Genomic DNA, 21,960 nt, shown 5'->3' with positions numbered 1-21,960 from the left:
TTCTCCCTGACGTATTTCTCTCTCTTATGGCTTTGTCTAATGTTCCATCTTGTGAAATAGTGATACCTAGGTATTTGTAGTCACAGCAGTGCTTTATCGTAGTGTTATCGTCTAATATGAGATCTTTTTGTTCTGCTCCAATGCACAGATATTCGGTTTTCTTTATATTTACTTCTAGACCCCATATATCATACACTTCAATTAATTTTCGTGCCATATAGTTTAAATCGTCATAATCTTGAGCCATTATTACTTGTTCGTCTGCAAAGTTAAGCGTATATACCATAGTATTGGTGAGCGGTATCCCCATTGTCCTGCATTTTTGTTTCCATCTTTTTAAAGCACTTTCGATGTATATTTTAAATAAAGTGGGAGACAAGCAACATCCTTGCTTTAATCCTTTTGATGTTATAAATCCTGTTGTTATTTGTGTCCCTGCTTTTATCTTTGTTATTGGTTGGTTGTATAGCACTTTGACGGCTTTTATTAATTCTATATTAATATTCGTGCTTTCCATTGATTGCCACAGCTTCTTCAGTGGAACGCTGTCGTAGGCTTTCCGTAGGTCGACGAACAACTAGATCCCTTTTTGCTTTGTGCAATCTCCATCTAATTCTCTACTTCCATATCGTTAAGGTCTCCTGCAATATTATCTCGAGGTCCTCCAGTTAGGACTTCTTCCCATACCTCTTACTATTCTATCGTCAGAAGGTCTTCTGAGGTGTCCTGTCCACTGGAGTCTTTTGGACTTAATTTCTTTTATTATGTTGGCGTCTGCGTATAGTATTTCCAGCTCTTTGTTAGTTCTTATCTTATACTGTACCATTGCTCCATCAAGCGCTGGCGCAAAGATCTTTCTTAGGATTTTCCTTTCTCAAATAAGTAGTCTCTCTTCGATTGCCTTTGCTATTGTCCATGTCTCTCTACCGTAGTACATCCCCCGTTTTAATCCACTGTTTATTTCAAATATCTCAGAGTATTGTTGTCCCTTGCCTTAAATCGTATCCCTTCCGTACACATCTATATCAAATTTACCACTTTTTTTGGAATGTCAAGTTCTTGCATCGCTGTCCACAATCTGACTCTGTATACTCTATCAAATGCCTGTTTTATCTATGTACATCTAATGAAGCTCACGATCAAACTTACAGCATTTTTATTATCTGTTTTATAGTTAATATCTGATCAATAGTATAGCGACTTGGCCTGAATCCGCACTGATAATCTAATTCTGTGTATGTTTTAGATTTTTCTAGCACGATGTTTGCTTGATAAAAAAATACCTCTTGTTTAATAAAATTATAACCTATTTTAGCAAAAAGGTTAATTTTTGTTTTTTATTCAGGTACTGTTACCGGAGAACTTCACAGTGGGTGGATCGATGTCACTTGGGATCATGGTGGATCAAATTCGTACCGTATGGGTGCTGAAGGTAAATATGATCTGAAACTAGCTCCAGGATACGATGTGGAAACAGCCATGGCTTCTTCATCGAAACAATGTTCCACCAATAAACAGAAAAACGATAAAGATAAACAGAGCGTGCTGACTAGTAGAAAAAGTAGTTCAACGCCTAGTTTACCGGAAGCTACAGATGCTAAAACTTCAGTTGCTAGTACGGAACAAGCTGCTTCGGCCGATAATTTAGCAGCAAAACAAGCTGCGGAAACTATTGCCGAGAGTGTATTATCGGTTGCTCGAAATGAAGCACTTGTAGCTGTAACAAGTGAATCTCAAGCTCTTTCGAATGAAAGTGAACTGTCCGTAGTGGTACACCCGTTACGAGACCCCCATAACGATCTCTCTACCATAAATAACTCAACAGATTTGGCGACAATAGTAGAAAGTTTGGCTTTATGCGACGCTGGTCCTGTTTCAGCGAGTGATTCTCAAAAGTCAACGACAAACAGCAATTCTACATTGAATATTAACAAATCCAACCGCACTTCAAAAATTAGTAATTCCCAAGCTGCCGCCGCAGCTCAAAGTTTTGTAGAAGCCGTTGAAGCTTTAGACAAATTCCGCGAAGGTGCTGATATGCTCAGAAATAATACCAATAACTTTTTGTCTGCAGAACTCCTGCAATCAGCGTTAAATCTCGGGCAAAGCAGTCAAATAAATCCGTTGTCGAGTGTGCGTATCTCCGTGTCGGGTAATTCGGAAACTGAGGACGAAAAACCGCTAAGACGAAAAACTGATTCTGTCAAGGGTGGCAATTGTAGTAGTGATAAAGATGAGGCTGTGACAAATACTAATAATGCTAAAAACAGTAGTAATAATACGATTGTCGTGAATCCCATGAGTGTTAGTGTTCCGAACTTAACTACAGAGTCCAATAGTCAGATAGAACCCACAACAACAGCAGGTATTTATGATTATTTTACAGTTTATTATAATTTATTATAATTTATTTGTATTTTATTATATATATATATATATATATATATATATATATATATATATATATATAGAGAGAGAGAGAGAGAGAGAGAGAGAGAGAGAGAAGGAGTACGATCGTTAATCCAATATAAATTAAGGATCACTCGAAGAGTGGTGCATGAATGGTGCATCATTTTCAATTTAATCATCATTACCTCAGTAAACTCTAATCTACGATCGAAGTCATCTTCACCTAATTCTTCTATTCAGCAATAAGTTAATTTTGTATGGTTTAAATTTATTCTTACGTAATACACGTAGGACTGAAGAGCGACCTACATCATGTACTTGTGCAACCCTGCGTGAGGATGTATGTGGATCTTCAACAAAACTTTGCATTATATCTAAAGTTTTGTTGTCATTCATAACTCTTTTCGGTCTACCTGATCGGTATCTATCTTTTACTTCTCCAGATTCCTCAAATCGGTTTACAGTTTTTTGTACCGTCGCCTTATGAATAGGAGATCGGTTTGAGAAAATATTGAACAAGTTGGCTACTTCACAATAAGATCTTTTTCTGTCACTGTACCCTCTCATCATTAGAATAGTAATTCGTTCTTTTTCGTTAAGAGCCATTTTAGAGAAGGAATTTATCTTGCAGAACTTTTCGAAACACAACTAGTGTCAGTTTTATTTAATAATGTAAATATTGAACAAATGTCAAAATCTCAGCATTCTACATTTAAATATTTAAATTTATTAAAATCTACATATTTTACACTGTTTTATGTATTTAAGACTTTCCGGAATACATAAAATCATAAGTGTTACATATGGTTGAACTCGTATTGAATAGGAGATTCCAATAATGACTGAATATACAGGGTGATGAATTTGAAAAACAAAAGTTACTAATAATATAAGAGAAATGACAAATCTGGCAAATATCAAATATGGAATCTCCGTATCCCAAAATAGGGGTACATCAAATTTTGTCCTATGTCCCGGACAGTGTGCGTTATTCATATTTAAAACCATTTAAATTATATTTTTCGGAAACTAAACGATATGTGCTGGAAACGCAACGTGCACAATAATATGCCACGACCTTTAGTTTTGCACATTCGACATTATTGCACCATTGTCTCTTTTCTTTTCTATTGTCTGAAGCAAATTTAGATCGACGTCTATGTACTAGTTTGACACTAATGTAGCGGTTTCTTCACTATTCTCTTCTTTTCATGTTTGATTAAACGAAATCTATGTCGGCTCATGCTTTCTCTTATAATGTGCACTTCTTTATCCTCATCCTTCGACCAATACATATCAATTTGAAGCAGAGTGTGATAACCAGAAAATATACATATGCTAATAATTTTTTTTATATCTATGTCATTCATTTCAAAATCGTTACGGTTATTCTGCGATGCATAAATATTTGTAAAATATAGGATGCTCTAAATTACTTGTTTATCAAAAAAGAGTGAAAAAACTTCAATATATGACTTGCCTCCATGGTCGACTTTTATATTGTCTAAATATCAATCAGACTGATATTGAATTACTACTGAGTACGAAGGAGTATCTGTTGTTACCCAACTTGGAACAAACTTATATTTACTATTTTTGCTTGGTTTTTTCTTTGGAAGTTTTATCTGTGGTTCAGAGGAATATCCGAATATCATAATCAGAATTCCCAATCACTGTATTTCATATGTACCTGCAATATCCGATTGTATTCCTTCTTCACAAATAATATTATCATCAATGTCTTCTACATCGTAAACTTCATCTGATTCCGGCGGCACATAAACCACATCAAGTGAATCAGTATTTTCACAATCTGAGTCTTCTTCTAACAAAGCTATTAACTCTTTAATAGTTGGTGCCCTCTTCATTTCATATTCAAAAATCAAGTGAAAAAAAAACATATATAAAGTTTACAGCACACAGACAATTTTACTTTTACAATTCTATAACTAGAGAATGAAGTATAATAACGAGATCGTATGTTAAAATTTCAGATTGTTTAGTCTAATGAAAAAAATAAGTATTTTGCATTTGTTTTTTTAAGTACTGTATTAGGTACTTTCTAATAACAATAAAATTTTACCTTTTTTGTTAGACAACTATAAGATACCTGTCAAAAGACACATGATAATTCAATAATTATGTCGGTCTTAGATTTAATTTTTATGTAATTACTTATGTGTTTAAATAATTAATTAAAATTTTATTTTGGTACGCCTCTGCAAACTAGAATATGATTTCGTTGCTTTAAGTGCGATGTTGCCCATTAATCACTTTCAATTAAAAATTGTTTTAGTATATTTAAAAAAGTTATAAACAGTTGAAGAGGTAGAAAAATCCAAAAACCTCTATTTGGTTTTTTTCCGTGAAAATATTTCATTGTAGTGCCGACCATAGCCAATTCGATACAGAATATGAAATAATTTTGTTTTGTGCTTTCGGATGATTCGTTTCCAAGAAATCATTAATCACACTCACCAACAAATTGGACGAGTTTGGACAGCCATGTTCAAAGCTGCTATTTTGAAAAAAAGATTCAATTTTCTCAAGTAGTTGTAAAAAGTTTGATTTTCAAATATCTTTTGTATTGTAAATAAAATTTATAGTAAAAAACACGTTTTTTGGAGGAGCCTGGCCTTATGACAAAACTGTTATTTTGTCAGTAAGCAATGTATTGAAAAGTATCGGTGTTTGTGAGTTTGAGTTGGTTAATGAAGGGAAAGGCAGGAAAAGTGTTGAGAGCAGGAATTCATTTCCAAAATAAAGCATTTGTTTATTCTCTTCTTTCACTCAATTAAAAATATATACAGTTTTTAATACTTAGTCAACAATAAGACAATAAAGCAATTTTTATACAACGTTGGCATCAAGTCTTACACTTTTCCACAAAAAATCTGTAGCCTGTAGTTAACAAAACACAAATTTGTAAACTACATCTAATTACTGTGATTGTAATATTTTATAATTTTTTAGTTATTGGATCAATGCTCTTTTTTACCATATTTTAGAAATGACTATATTAAATTGATAGGGTTTCTCATGCAACACTAATTAAAAATTAGTCTTGAATTTCTCAGGCCTGCTCGAAACGTTTGCAGCTCTAGCTCGAAGACGCACCCTAGCTTCAGTAACATCTTCAAATGCATCCAATACCAATCCCAACAATGCTCAGAATGCCAACAACGCTCAAAACAACCAGAACAGCAGTTCCTTGTTTCCACGTGCACCCAATTCAGTGTCTAGTCTAGTCCGTCTAGCGTTATCGAGCAATTTCCCTAGTGGCTTACTTAGTACTGCTCAGAGCTATCCAAGTTTATCTACCAGTAATAACCCAGGTAACACTACTGGTGGTATATCAACGACAGCTGGAGCTGTGCAAGGGTGGAGTCAAGCTCTTACAATGAGCCTAACGTCAACCAGTAGTGATAGTGAACAAGTATCTTTAGAAGACTTTTTGGAATCCTGCAGGGCGCCAACATTACTTGCCGAACTCGACGACGACGAAGAAATGGGAGATGACGATGACAACGATGACGATGAAAACGAAGACGACGCCGATTATGAAGAAGTGATGGTTTCGAGAAATTTGTTGTCATTTATGGAGGAGGAAACGTTTGAAGCTAGACCTACGAAGAGAAGATCATGGGACGATGAATTTGTGTTAAAGAGACAGTTTTCTGCTTTGATTCCTGCCTTCGATCCCAGACCAGGAAGGACCAATGTCAATCAGACTACAGGTAAAATTATTGAATTAACGTATTTATTTATATATTTAACACAGAAGGAACAAAATTTATATTTCAGATAGTCATAGCACATTCAATATTATTTATTTACCAATTTTTATTTTATGTGTACCATACAACACATCTAATTTGAGCCGCGAAGGCCACAAAGAAGGAAATGACGGAGGGGGCGGCCAGTGATAATAACATGTCTGTCTGTAACTATAGTCCTGTCCTGTCATTACAAGAAACATGACGAAAAAACTAAAAAGTAAAATGTCGAACATTATAGAGTAATACTCGATATTTTTTTTCTGTTTTGCAACTTTGTCAAAAGGAAGCCAATGCAAATACTGTAGAAAGAAACATCTAAAAAATGATCAAGTCATTTAGATATAAAATACTCATTTTAAAATTTTTTACTTTGGTCATAAAAGTGCAAGCAAATTATAGATATGAGTTCATACATTTTTGATATAAAAGTTCTTTCATAATGGAAATGGTTATAGGTTAGCGAAAAACAACAATTAGCTGGCAGCACCGTTCAGCGGAGTGGAAATCAAATATCCACGCCTTGTCCTTGGTGGCTAATTTAGCTTTGTCGTATGGTAGATATGTAATATTTTTGATCTTTTCTCGCCAAAACGGCATGCTATAATATGAAATATTAAATGTTTTAATTTAAATTTACCATAGCCCTTTCCTTTTTAATGTATATTCTAAATATTTACTTTCTCAGATATATAACTTACGGATATATAAATGAAAAATTATTTACAGATTTAGAAGTCCCTGCTCCTGGTCAAAATGAAACGCCCTCAATATCAGATCATGAGCTACTGCCTCAGCCGAAATTGCAGTTGTTGCTGAAGGGTCCAAATATGCCTGGAATTCCTGATGTAGAAATCGAATTGAATGATCGTTGTTGGACAATATTTAGAGCAGTACAAGAATTGATGCAAGTGACTGAATTTAATTCTAAACAAGAAAAAGTTAGAAGGATTTGGGAACCCACATATTTGTAAGTAATTATTATTTATTAATTGAGTTCAGAAGTAATCATTATTTGCTTATTTCTTTATGTATTCTGCTGGCTTATTCAATAATTTTTATATATTTTTATGTATTTATAATTTAAGTCTTGTTAAAACGTTTGCCATCTGGATGAATATTGGTCACACTATTCTTGATCATTTTCTTAGCATTTGTCTTCATATTGGTTTCATAACTATTGATATTGTTATCGTATCCCTTATACGAGGATTTCTGCGAGTGCATGTATATATCTGTATTGATAGGTGTCTGTCGCCTAATTTGAACAGTTACAAGGGCAAATAGTCGAATCCCGGCGCTTTGTTTCTTTGCATCTGTATCTGTAGAGTAGGGAGGGCGAGTTAAGTCCACAGCACTTAGGCCACAATTGACCCATTGCGGTAGTGATCCTCCCAGTGATAGCGGTGATGCGGTAGTGATAGATTATCCTCCCAGGTAGTGATGGGAATACCTGGTTCGTTTCGGTGACCCGAGTCTTCCAGGTCAATCAATAAAATGATCCGTTCATATGAACGACTAATTAAATTTGTTGTGTAAAGGTCAAGTGTGTAGAGTTTAATACTGTGATGTTTATGAATCTTTCTGAGAGTATATCAATTTATGATAATGCAGGACCGGTTCATAGAGATTCGTTTATCAGAACGACTTTAATTATATTGTTGTTTATGTGTAGAATTCGATATTGTTAAAACTATAAATTTAAAGTAATTACTATTTAAATGGGAATAAGCCACAATTAAAGGTTAAAGTACGTTTATTGGCGTTTCAATTTCCACTTCGGAAATTGAAATTGAAACGTCAATAAACGTACTTTAAGCTTAAATTGTGGCTTATTCCCATTTAAATAGTAATTACTTTAAAATGCCACAATAAAATAGCTTCAAAACAATATAAATTTAAGAATGAAATATAGTTTAAGGACAAATTCGATATTGTTATGTTTATGAATAATTCATAATGCAACAATTAAAATGGATTTTATTTCCTACAAATTTATAAACAAAAAATAATAAAAGACAAAAAATACAGAAATGTGAGCACTTCGTGTCGAACAAAAATAATTAAAAATTATAAATTTGCGTTTACAAATAAAATTTGTGAAACTTTATTTCCACTTAATCTATTTCGTTGATCTGTCAAAGTACGTCCCGATTTTAAAAAAAAATCGTTCTGATGGAACCGACGTAGCAACAATGCAGAGTTTTTTCTTGACCAACTCAAATAGATGGGGATAAATATGACTCCTTTGATCCCACCATTGCAATTTATTGTCCTTTCTAGCCTGTAGAGGTTCACCAAGGTACTTATCAACCTTCAGTAGGAGCTTCCCCATTCCAATTAATTTAGGAGCGCCATGAATTGACCGATCAACGTGTCGCTATCACACAGTTCGTTTCGTAAACACTAAGACAGCGTCATTCATACTTCATAGGGTTATTTGAACCATAGGGTCACAGAACGTGATTGTATCAATCACGGGTCTTCGAAAGGATTCGACCTTTGTGAACGGATCGTTCGTGACCTTCTCATCACTACTCCCAGGTTGTAGCTGTTGTCCTTAGCTCATTGTCCATGCTGCCATTTCTAGAAAAGTGGACAAGTCACCAGGAGACATCTCTCTTATGTGGGCAGGTGTATGCCAGGACTCGCAGAACGCGTACTCTCGTATTAACGATAACTCCAGACATTCACATAGGACATGCTCTACAATTTCGTCTTCTAGTTCACATTTCCTGCATAGAGGTGTATCTACTAGCCCCAGTGTGTGGAGGTGTTTACTTGACCAGTTAAAAAACCAACTGTCAAGCGTAGGTTTTTCCTGGTCATTCCCAAGTACTTCTTTGAGGCTGACTTTTCAAGGTTACTTGTTGTTAAATTTGGCAAGTCTACATCCTTGCCCTTCTTCCCATCTTTTCACGGTTTGCGTATGGGAGTGACATTTGATAATTTCCGCGATTATTATAGTCTTTGCGCCTGTATTGCTTGTTTGACCTCTTCAAGGGTCGGGGTTCGTGTTTCTTCATCTTGTTTCCTCGTTGCCGCATTTCCAGAGAATGGTCAGTTTCTTGTGTTCCTAACAGAGCTGGGAAATGGGTTTTCCGAACAAATTTGACTTCTGCTATTTTACTAATTGACTCTTCTTGATTTCTACACAAACTTGTTCGATCTGGGTTGTATCCTTTTCTTAGGTTTCGAAGATTTTTATATGCTTCTCTTAGATCGTTACTTTGAAGGTTCTGTTCCATTTTCCATATCATTTTTGAATTTTTTTTCTGCATATTTAGTTCGCCCTCCTTCATGCTTCCTCAAAAGTTGTTTTTTCTAGTTCTTCGTCCCATACATTTCTAATGTGCTTCGTTTCTGTCTTGTATGGCCCACTTACATTCTTCATTGTACCAACCATCCAGTTTTTTTTTTTTTTTTTTTGTCTATGGTCTTTGCTACTATGTTTATTACTATTGCCGTTAATGCTTTCCGATGCTCTTCATTGTCTATGTCCCCTGTGTTTTCGGTGTTTGAGTTATTGCTGTCTCGTAGTTCTGTTTAGCATTTTGTTGCCTCAGTTTTCAATATCTAGCTGTTCTGTTGCTTGTTTGTGCTTATCTTTGGTTCTTTAGATTATGCATCTATATTTTATCCGTACCAATAAATGATCACATCCACAACATGCTCCTCTTGGACTTTTACATCTAGGATGTTTGTGGCGGTCTCTTGGTCTATTAAGTAGTGTTCAGTTTGTTGGCAACATGTTGCTTTGTGTATTTTCAGGTTAGCAAAAAATTTTTGGCTCATAATTACCCGTTTCTCATTGGTGTTTTGATGAAGTGGATCTGTGTTGATCATTCTTGAGAATTGTACTTCTTTGTGATGCGTAAGATGTCATTTCTAACTGCTTCTAAAACTCTTTAAAACCCTTCTTTTATTGCTATATCTTGTTCTTCTATAGAGCTAAGGGCTAATTAAGAGATTAAAAAATGTAGTTTTGGTTTATCTCAAGCATTGCTTTGAAATCTAAAATTGTCTTGATGATATCAACTACAAAAACCACTCCAAATCTTTATTTCTATTTTTTTTTTTTCGACATATATTCGTTTGGTGTGCTTTTGGGTCTTTTATTTCGTTTCCTAGCCTTTTAGTTTCTTGTATTGTAGCTATAAGAACTATATTATAGTTTTATTTTATGTTTACCAAGTTCATCTAGCAGTGACGTTGGAGTCATATTTCTTTGCCTGAGCCGTCGACGGTAAGACTGTCCTATCTGTGGCTTTTGTAGGTCTTATATTCGCATGAGATGCCAGATGACTGGTCCATTGCCCAACTCTCCTCCTTTAACTGATCTTGAGACTATCAGTGACACCTTGAGCAACTCAATCCACCCACTAGTGCCAAAAGCGGAGTTTCTGTTAACTTAATAAATATAAAAATCAAGCTGTACTCACTAATATATTTGTAAAATATTGAACTGTGTAGAAATTTTAAAATGTTTTTTCTCCTTTCTCCGTCTCAGCTGTAACTTCGTACATTAGTGCATTTTCGTTTGAGATGCTGTGAAATGTCAATTTCCGAATTATCACAAATATTATGAACAGTATCATATATTAGTAGATATTGCGGCACTTGGCGCTGGGAAAATTTTACCGACCGTGGGAAAAAGCGGCATCCTTTGATGTTTGCACCTGCTCAGGTGTTCGGGTGACATCACGCTTACTGACAAGTCGAATCATTTTTTCTTTTCCTTTCTTTCCTCTTCTTCTTTTTCTTTCGCTAATCTGTTCATCTCATGTTACCTTCTTCTATTCACTAATTGAACGTTCACTGCTTGACAGGGGAACTCAATATTTTATACACTGTTACATATAAGCTTTCGTTCTTTCGTCTAGTGCTCGACACATATTTTTTCGCCCAGTACTCTACATAGGTCTACGATTCTTTCCTCCAGTGCTATACATAGGTCTACGATTGTTTCCTCCAATGCTTTATATAGGTCTTCTTTTTTTGTCCACGGCTAGACACAGATCTTGTCGCAAATCATCAAAGTGGTGTCCCACTGTCCAAATTAGATAACCAATATTTTCTTCTTTTCGTCCGTTGTCTACTTTTATATTTAGATGCTGATATATACAAGGTAAGGTGAGAAAACACAATTCATGTTACAGTGATAGTGGGGATATGATCACAGACGGTTCTTCGATAACCATCAGACAACAATTCCCCGATGCATATTAAAACATACAGAGAACACTTTACGTACTCAACTCAATAAGTGACAGCCCGGTTTGTAAGCGAGTCTGACAGACACCCTAAGTTTACAGTACTACTCCCACAATGTGGTACCTGGCGTGTTTCTGTGCGGCAAAAGTGGACCATCCGTTTATACTATAAAGGGGCCACCAAATATTCAACGTTGAAATGTGATATAATGTATCAATATGATCAATTATTAAAGAATAGTGACCAAAACTCTTGCGAGTTGCATACTATATTTTATCTACGATCATAAGTTAATTATTTTAAAAAATCCAGAGTATATAATATACAGAAGAAATTTAAAAGGACAGTTTGAACAAAAATTCAGTCTTATCAGCAGTCAGTACGGAGAAGGTGCTACTGACAGAAAATGATATTAAAATGGTAGGTAAGCGAAGGAATGAAATTGAGTGAATATATTATGAAAAAAACATATATTGAAGGCAAACGTAACCAATTCGGTTCGAACAAATTTTGTTCTTAACAGCATCCACCGCTAGTCGGTACGGTTACACGACCGCCGGAAGAGGTTTTGTTAGTATGGGACAAACAGTCAGTATGAAAGCGAAATGATTGTCTTTTTTCCATCACACACTTAAATAAACATTTTTATTGATTTTATTAGAAGATACTTAAACTGAAAACTAAACTCCTGTTGGGTAACTGGCCATTAAAAACATACTTAAAAATTAACTCAGGAAAGCAGACCATTAAGATTTGTCGATCGATTTTCTTATTATTATTTTAGGTGACAACACGAACACTAGATCCTAATTTAATAAGATCGGTTCATAATTCGCCAATGGTCCATATCACATATCTTTGTGAATATTAAGTTTCAGTAGATGTTTTTTACGATCTAATGCTAGACAACTTTGTTACATTTTATTAAAAAGATGGCAACATGAACACTAAATCCTAATTGAATAAGATCGGTTCCTAATTTGCCAGTGGTCCACATCAGATATCTTTGTGAATAATATGTTTTAGTAGACGTCTTTTACAATCTGAGGCTAGACAACTTTTTTTTACAATTTAGTAAAAAAGTGGCAGCACGAACACTAGATCCTAATTTAATAAGATTGGTTCATAATTCGCCAGTGGTCCATATCAGATATCTTTTGTGAATAATATGTTTTAGTAGACGTCTTTTTACAATCTGAGGCTAGACAACTGTTTTTTACAATTCAGTAAAAAAGTGGCAGCACGAACACTAGATCCTAATTTAATAAGATCGGTTCATAATTCGCCAGTGGTCCATATCAGATATCTTTGTGAATAATATGTTTTAGTAGACATCTTTTTACAATTTGAGGCTAGACAACTTTTTTGTTACATTTTATTAAAAAAAGTGACAACACGAGCACTAGATCCTAATTTAATAAGATCGGTTCATAATTCACCAGTAATCCATATCAGATATCTTTTGTGAATAATATGTTTCAGTAGACGTCTTTTACGATCTGATGCTAGACAACTTTTTTACATTTTTATCAGATAAAAACGTAACAACTCGAACACTAGATCCTAATTTAATAAGATCGGTTGATAATTCGCCAATGGTCCATATCAGATATCTTTGTGAATAATATGTTTCAGTATTCATCTTTTACGATCTAATGCTAGACAACTCTTTGTTACGTTTTTATCAGAAAAATATGGCAACACGAACACTAGATCCTAATTTAATAAGATCGGTTCATAATTCGCCAATGGTCCATATCAGATATCTTTGTGAATAATATGTTTCAGTAGACGTCTTTACGATCTGATGCTAGACATATTTTTGTTACATTTTTATTAGAAAAAGGTGGCAACAGGAACACTTGATCTTAATTTATTAAGATCAGTTCATAATTCACCAGTAGTCGCTAACGGATATCTTTTGGTAGTCTTAACATCTTCTAAAACTTAATGAACAAATTTTATGATATTTAACCCTAATATGCTATACATCGTTTTAAGATCTTTAAATTAATCAGTAACTCATAACAGATACCTGGTAACGTTGTTTTACTATAAAAATTTTAAAAGCCAACTACAATATGTGATAGAAAAACAGACAACCAAATAGACGCTGGATAATAGAGAACGGAAAACTAATTTATGAAAAATTCTTAAAAGACACATTTAATACTAATATAAAATATGTACATATAACTAAATAATAAAAAGCCGTGTATTAAAACTACAATAATCAATAATATTAACACTATAAATAAATTTATACATATTTTTAAATTTTCATTTTCTTATAACCAAAAGGAACGGAACTAAAATCTTCTAAAAATTTTCTTTTTGTAGAATGTGGTCGATAATTTTTATGGATTTCCTGTGTTATGACTTGATGTTCTGTTGTTCGTCTAACTTGTTTACTTATGATTTTAATACCTTCCGACTTTACAAGTACCATCTTTTTAATAGTATCAAAATTAATTAATTGCGAGTTTAAATAATTAAGGGAAATTCCCTTAACTTTGCAACAAAATTTTTCGTCACCATTAGGAAGTATGTATTTATAAGCATAATTTTTGGGGCCTCCAGAAACGAACTCCGAAATATGACCACCACTTAGCTCATCAGTTAAATCACCAATACAGTCACCGGTAGGAAGATCAGGCAGACCGTCTCTGGAAATGTACACAATTGAATCGGTATCATAATACAAAGTACGCTCGCCCACCATGTCTAAATAGGAATACAGTTTGAGGCGGGCTAGAGCCGTAACGTATGAGGCCAGAACGACGTTTACAGTGGAAGACATTGAAAATGCTTCTTCCACATACTCCCACGTAACAACCAGTGTTTCCTCGTTTACAGGAACCACAGTATTTACATAGATCGAGGGATTAATCATCATAGCAAAGAATTCTTTAGGATTGTTTACAATAGAAGTTTTGGGAAGATTTTCTCGCTGTGCAAATTTACCCCAGAACGAATTAAGCATTAATTTAGCTAACGATCTAAGGCCAGGATTCGCCGTTATTTCGGTAAACTCTAACCGAACGTCTTCTATCTGGAGAAACTGTTCGATGTATCGGTTTTTTTCTTCGGCTGTTACACAACCACGGGGCCATCCTGAAGCTTGCTGCTTGATTTTGATGAATTTATTCATCATGTCGGAAAAGAGACCATTTTGATGTTTTGACAATTCACGGGTTTCGTACGACCAGATTTCGTAGGTCTCAACTATTTTGTAACCCTTTTCCAAAGCTTTTACAACTTCTTCAATTACCCATGTTCCTGTAAGTGACTTCTGTTCGTCGGAATGCTGACATTCTCCTTGCATAAAGTCCTCGCTGCATTTACGACAAAGAACAAACATGCATTTATTGTTTATTTTTGCGGGTAGAACAGGATGATAAAGGTTTGAGGGAGGAAGTACTTTACACTTTATTAAACCAGATACTCGTGATAAATCTATATGCCGGCATTCATCTCCTACAAAAATTTTAGGATGACCTAGAGGAAATTTTCCACGCTTACATACCCAAGGGTATAGGGAACAAACATCGACATATTTAATCTTTTCATTTTCTTGAGCCTTATAATACTCCACGGTGTTACCAGTACGACCACCATACAAAGCATCCCTAGCATTTATAGGTTGAGTTTTCATTAAGGGGTGATCCTCAGTAAATGATTTTATCTCAGGCGTCATAGTTTTTCTGAAGGCACACTCCCAGATTTCAACGACTTCATATCCCAGAGATTTTAGATATTGATTTTTGGCAGCAGTTCTGTCATAACGATTTTCCATGCAGTGTGAAGGATCGTCATGAAGAGGAGCCAATCTGTTTTCGGGATAACATTGGGGACAACCATGATAGTAACAACCCTGAAATTCAAACACGATATTTTCGTAAAGACCATCCACTTTACAAGTATTAATAACAGCCTCAAATCCTCGTGCAGCATGCTGTATTTTAATATTACGCTGTTTCTCTTCCCAAAGTAGCCACTGCAGAGCTATTTTTGACTGATTATCTTTAAAACGATAACCACCTTTAGGAATAAGACCTATTGTGTCAGATTGTAGAAAATTTCGCCTAAATACTTTACTACAAGTCGAGGCTACGGTAGTAGCTTCCATAAAAGGACAGACATTTGACGTATTCAATAATTGTTTCCTAAATGTAAGACAAGCCTGTGTTAATATCATGACATCGGAAATACAATAGTCAACGATCTCTTTCTGAAAATCAAAAACATAACCGTTAGCAACTTTAGCAGTATGCCAATTTATTAACTTATCACGTGCATCCTTCTTCAAATTATCGATATCATAGAATTTTAGAGAAGGTATAGGTCCGAGATAAGATTGATTTTCCCCTTTATTAAACAAATGTGGGAAATAGCCCTTTTTTAACTCTGTTAAACCAAAAGCTTTTGGTAAAGCTGACAAGGCCATAGGAAAATAATTAAGACTGTCGAGAAAACGGACATTCCCAACACTCATCGAAACTAACTTCGTACCCCGCATGATAAGATCAGGGGTTAAATCGGTCTTTGTGAGGATGTAATTCAACACGAACTGATTATCGAAACCCCCTCCGTTATGTGCCAAAACGACAACATTCTTAAATTTTTTCCTAATTTGAAAAACATATTCAATAAAAATAGAAATAACATTTTCGTTTAAAACATTTAGACGAAAACCGCATGTTTGACAAAACTGTAATTTTTCTTCCTGAAGACAATTGTAACATCGCTGACTAAATACACAGAGATTTGGTTCTTGAAGAAGTGAACCATCTAGCAATATTTTTTCCTGACGAGTCTCAAGATCATAAAAAATGAACAAAAAATCTTTTGAGGGAGGTTTACCAGAATCAGGCTGCATGTAACAAAGATGATCTGATGGGTAATTTTTACCACAAGTTTTACAGAAGATCTCCCCACAGATATGACTTTTAGTGTAGATTTTGTAACATTGCTTACACCTTTTAATTTTGTCACATATGTCGTTAATGTGAACGTTGAAACATACCTCACCATAAAAGTCCCGGCCGCATTTATCGCAGGGAACTTTAACAGCTTCTTTGGAACAAGCTGGTGAACGACGACATGCAAAGCACGTATCAACGCAGCTGTGTCCGTCTTTATGGTCGTAGGGTTGATAACATTTATCACAGAAATACGTACTGATAAACGCACTGGTCAGTGACCGAATCACATTAAAATGACCTTTATGAAAGAGAAGGTTTAATTTTGGTCCGTAAGTGTGCCCCTCATAAATGACATCACGTCCCTTAGTTCCATATCTATAGACCACAATCTTATAGTCTGTTAGATATGCCTGAAACTGTTGCAACTCAGGAATTCCAGCTCCCTCACTAGGAATAACAACACCAGACCTATCTATTAACTGCAATGCTCTTTCCCGTTGTATTTTCCCTCTATCGCGACATATTTTTGTAAGTTCAGGGTCTTTGTCAACGTAAGCTTTGGCTACAACCAAAGCGTATGCAAGACATAGGTTATCGTTGTTTTTAATAACAACAATTCCTCGCCGTTTAGAACACTCCTCTTTAAATGAATTGTACTTACGACCTCTACCCTTTCCAGTAGGCATTTTTACGGTAGTAATACCAAGACAAAACGTTTCGGTGTTTAAACCGGTGCTGTTGCTCTGATATATGGAACTTATGTGGTTCCATATATCGTCAACTGTCACCTCTGAGGCTGGTTTTAACCTCATCCATCCCTGACCTCTAACGAAATCCTTGGAGCAAAAAGTGAAACCAACCTGATCATGTGGCAAAATATTTACAGTACCCTTTCGAACAATATCCTCGATGGCCTTTTTAATCCAACTTACGGGTTCCTCACCTGGCGGTACATCCTTAATTTTAAATTCCAGAGTTCGTCCCTGGACACCAAATTTACGGATTTTCGTGGTTTGATCTCTGACAATTAAAAACTTTTCCATTTTACGTATAATAAACTTATAAATTATTGTAAAATCAAAAAAATCAAAAAGTCAAATTTTTCAAAAAAAAATTATTATACTCACCAAAGTACGTCTGAACACTAAAAATATCTGGAACAGACTAAATAAAATACTTTAACGTAGGGTATAAGGTAGACTTCTAGCTGGACGGAAAACTGAACGATAATTCCAAAGGCCCCAAAAAGGTTTAGATTTATGTAAAAATGTGTAAGAATCAATCTAAAAGAGTAGATCTGTTTAAATTATAAATTTGGTTACACCTTAAAAGTGGGTAACAGTGCTACACAAAACCAAACATGAAAGTAGTGGAATAAGCGTTGTATTAATAAAAAAAAAACTATACCTCACTTGATCGTTTATTGTAGCGGCCACAATGCCTAAACCGTGCGATTGAAGAACGGCGTGAGATTGTCAGGATGTACTGCAGAAGTTAAAAACATGTGTGAAGTATGCAATATACCTAAGGCATATGAAGTAAAAAGCACATCAAAAAAAAAAATTGTAAAGATATTAAATACTATGGACTTAATATAAATGTCATATGCTATAAATATCACAAAAAAAAATTATGAGCCGAGAAAGAAGCCATTTATAACATGTTGCTAAAAGCTTTGAAAAAGGTTCAAAGTTCAAACTTTCCCGAATTATGTAATTTTAAATAATTCGTTAACAATTTATAATAAAAATACTAAAAAGTAACCTTTTGTAAAATATATGTAAGCATCAACACAGAACCCGGCACTAATAACATTAGGTCAAAATCGGGGTAAATGGATACCGTTTACCACTAAATTCTGGTCTATTAGTTATAAGGCATTTAAGAAATAGCAGTATCAATACGACAAAACTTGGTCCAGTATGAAATTTATGGTAAAATTACGGGGCGGTTTGTATTTATAAACAATTTAAAAATTTAAGAGAAGGTGCATGTAAGAAGGAAAAGAGCTTTCCCAAAAAGTTTATTTATAGTGATTGTTAGAATTAATTCGGAAGTTTTAATTTGGTATCTTTTCTACTTAGAATTTATTTATTGGGAACAATTATTTACACAAGTAACACATCTCGAGAAAATTTATAAATGGACACTTTCGATAACCCTTTAAAATATATATTTACACAAGAATTTTCGCATTTAATATTTTGCGGTTAGTAGTGTATATTTCAATAGATATAAAGGACAAAAACGTTTATTAACATGTATAACAAAGTTGTAAAAGCACAGTAAAAAAATTGTCAAACTTTTCCGAAATAAAAGAAAAATTAATAAAAGTATAGTATTTCTTGAAGATATATTTAAAAGATTCGTAGCTTACTTGAAAAATGTTAAGATTTTTCACTAATATTTTCTATTTTTAAATTTGTTTATCTATACATACCAATAAAAAACTGCATATATTTTAAAAACTATAACGATTTACCTTATGAACTCCCTAATAACTGTTAAGTAACCACATATACAATAAAATATATTTTTTAAACCTACAAAACAAGCAAATTTTCATGTGTGATATCATACAGCAAAATTAAAATACATTTACCGATTTACAAGAAATTAATCAACAGTTTGAATTTTTAAATTAAATCTTATTTGTGTAACCTGCCTTCATCAATTTGACACATTTGTAAAGAAATCACTATAAGGTAAAAAGTAAATGGCCTATAAATCAAATATATACACTTTGTAATACCTGTGACAAGATTTTCTCATCTCTGAGGTAAAACAGTTAAGTAGCATAAACGCCTAATTTAATTACGAATATTTATAAAAATCACGTTTTAATACAGTTAAACTAAATATATTTAACTGTCTCTGAATAACTTATTATTTTGTGACATGCATGGCCCTAACAACCCTATTATGCAATTTCGAAAGGGTTAAGACAGCTTTTTTTCTTTGATCGTATTTATTAATTTTCTCGATTGAACGGTAACGTAGAAAAACTATAAAAATATATCCCTTTCTTTCTAACTCCTTTTGTATACGTACAACTACTTAAAGATTTTTCAAATATAAAAACCATCTTAGTCAAAAAAAATAAAAGCAATATTTTTTTAATTATGTTTTAACAGAACGAAAAATTTTTAATATTAAAAAAAAAATTTCGTTCATTTTAATTAATTCGGTAGTACTAATATAGAATACCAAATAACGAGTAAACTATAATAGGTATGTAAATATAAAACCCAAGACCAATTTCAAGAAATTCCTATATAATTTTAAAATGTTCATTTCCAAGATCCATTTATAGCATGGTTAGAACTAATTAAAAATGTATAATTTAATATTATCTTGAATTTAATGGTTAGTTAGGTATTAGGAATAGAAATAGGTACCTATGGGCGATAATTGAGAGATTTATTAATAAAGCTAAACTTTTGGGAACTCCACTACGTATGACCTTTTAGAAGATTTGGTTACAAAAGAATTTACACTATTTTTATAGTCATTAATTTATATATATATATATATATATATATATATATATATATATATATATATATATATATATATAAATAAAAGTATCTTAACTTATTTGAAGAAATTGATGGATGTATTAGTACTTTTCAAAAGTTGTAACTGCAAAGTTAAAATTTGGCCAAATTACCGAAATAAAAGAAAAATGTTGAAAGTATATAATTTTATGAAGATATACTGAAAAGATTCAAATCTTACTTAAAAGTGTAAGATAATATTTTTCTTTGTTTTATAGTTTATTAAAATTTATTAACCTTTACATACCAATAAAACAAACGGCATATTCAAAAAAACTATAACAAAGATTTACCTTAACGCACTCACTAACAATTATTACCAAGCAGCCACAAATAAAATAAAGATATTTTAAGTAAACAAAAAAAATAAGAACAGTTATCACCGTCAACGCGTTAATTATTTCTACAAAACCAATTATTATTCGAAGTAAAATATCATTTAGCTTACCTTTAATAAAAAATTCACTAAATCACTAGGTTTGTTACTTTACCACAAAATACTAATTTGAACTCATACCAAATATCGACTATTATTTTATATATAGGTTAAGAATACAACTTGTTATGACAAGAAAAGTGGGGTGAATGTATTAAAACGCACCTGCTCCTTAAAATGCGAGATGCAAAAGTAGTGTATGGGCAAAATGAGGAGGAGGTCAATGGCATGGATACTAATACTTTTGTATCCCGCATTTTGAGGAGCACATGCGTTTGAATACATTCACCCCCAGTTTTCTTGTCATAACAAGTTGTATTCTTAACCTATATATAAAACAATAGTCGATATTTGGTATGAGTTCAAATTAGTATTTTGTGGTAAAGTAACAAACCTAGTGATTTAGTGAATTTTTTATTAAAGGTAAGCTAAATGATATTTTACTTCGAATAATAATTGGTTTTGTAGAAATAATTAACGCGTTGACGGTGATAACTGTTCTTATTTTTTTTGTTTACTTAAAATATCTTTATTTTATTTGTGGCTGCTTGGTAATAATTGTTAGTGAGTGCGTTAAGGTAAATCTTTGTTATAGTTTTTTTGAATATGCCGTTTGTTTTATTGGTATGTAAAGGTTAATAAATTTTAATAAACTATAAAACAAAGAAAAATATTATCTTACACTTTTAAGTAAGATTTGAATCTTTTCAGTATATCTTCATAAAATTATATACTTTCAACATTTTTCTTTTATTTCGGTAATTTGGCCAAATTTTAACTTTGCAGTTACAACTTTTGAAAAGTACTAATACATCCATCAATTTCTTCAAATAAGTTAAGATACTTTTATTTATATATATATATATATATATATATATATATATATATATATATATATATATATATATATATATATATAAATTAATGACTATAAAAATAGTGTAAATTCTTTTGTAACCAAATCTTCTAAAAAGGTCATACGTAGTGGAGTTCCCAAAAGTTTAGCTTTATTAATAAATCTCTCAATTATCGCCCATAGGTACCTATTTCTATTCCTAATACCTAACTAACCATTAAATTCAAGATAATATTAAATTATACATTTTTAATTAGTTCTAACCATGCTATAAATGGATCTTGGAAATGAACATTTTAAAATTATATAGGAATTTCTTGAAATTGGTCTTGGGTTTTATATTTACATACCTATTATAGTTTACTCGTTATTTGGTATTCTATATTAGTACTACCGAATTAATTAAAATGAACGAAATTTTTTTTTTAATATTAAAAATTTTTCGTTCTGTTAAAACATAATTAAAAAATATTGCTTTTATTTTTTTTGACTAAGATGGTTTTTATATTTGAAAAATCTTTAAAGTAGTTGTACGTATACAAAAGGAGTTAGAAAGAAAGGGATATATTTTTATAGTTTTTCTACGTTACCGTTCAATCGAGAAAATTAATAAATACGATCAAAGAAAAAAGCTGTCTTAACCCTTTCGAAATTGCATAATAGGGTTGTTAGGGCCATGCATGTCACAAAATAATAAGTTATTCAGAGACAGTTAAATATATTTAGTTTAACTGTATTAAAACGTGATTTTTATAAATATTCGTAATTAAATTAGGCGTTTATGCTA

General features: G+C 33.0%; 1 protein-coding gene across 5 annotated transcripts in view; it reads left to right on the top strand.

Annotated features, from left to right (window-relative positions):
- The window catches only part of Ufd4 (ubiquitin fusion-degradation 4-like), a 165,112-nt gene that overhangs the window by 109,866 nt on the left and 33,286 nt on the right, over window positions 1-21,960 (top strand). For 4 of the 5 annotated variants that reach the window (XR_011951199.1, XM_072534601.1, XM_072534597.1 and 1 more), the window contains 3 exons: window positions 1,346-2,365; window positions 5,472-6,146; window positions 6,915-7,155. Coding sequence is in view for 4 of the 5 variants with exons in the window: in XM_072534601.1 (XP_072390702.1) it covers window positions 1,346-2,365; window positions 5,472-6,146; window positions 6,915-7,155 (1,936 nt within the window). In the remaining variant the exon portion in view is untranslated. The remainder of the gene's footprint in view (window positions 1-1,345; window positions 2,366-5,471; window positions 6,147-6,914; window positions 7,156-21,960) is intronic. The other variant, XM_072534600.1, reaches the window with a different exon arrangement.

The sequence above is a fragment of the Diabrotica undecimpunctata genome, chromosome 6, assembly GCF_040954645.1.
Source record: "Diabrotica undecimpunctata isolate CICGRU chromosome 6, icDiaUnde3, whole genome shotgun sequence".
NCBI classification, from domain to species: domain Eukaryota; kingdom Metazoa; phylum Arthropoda; class Insecta; order Coleoptera; family Chrysomelidae; genus Diabrotica; species Diabrotica undecimpunctata.
This window is presented reverse-complemented; position numbering and strand designations above follow the sequence as displayed.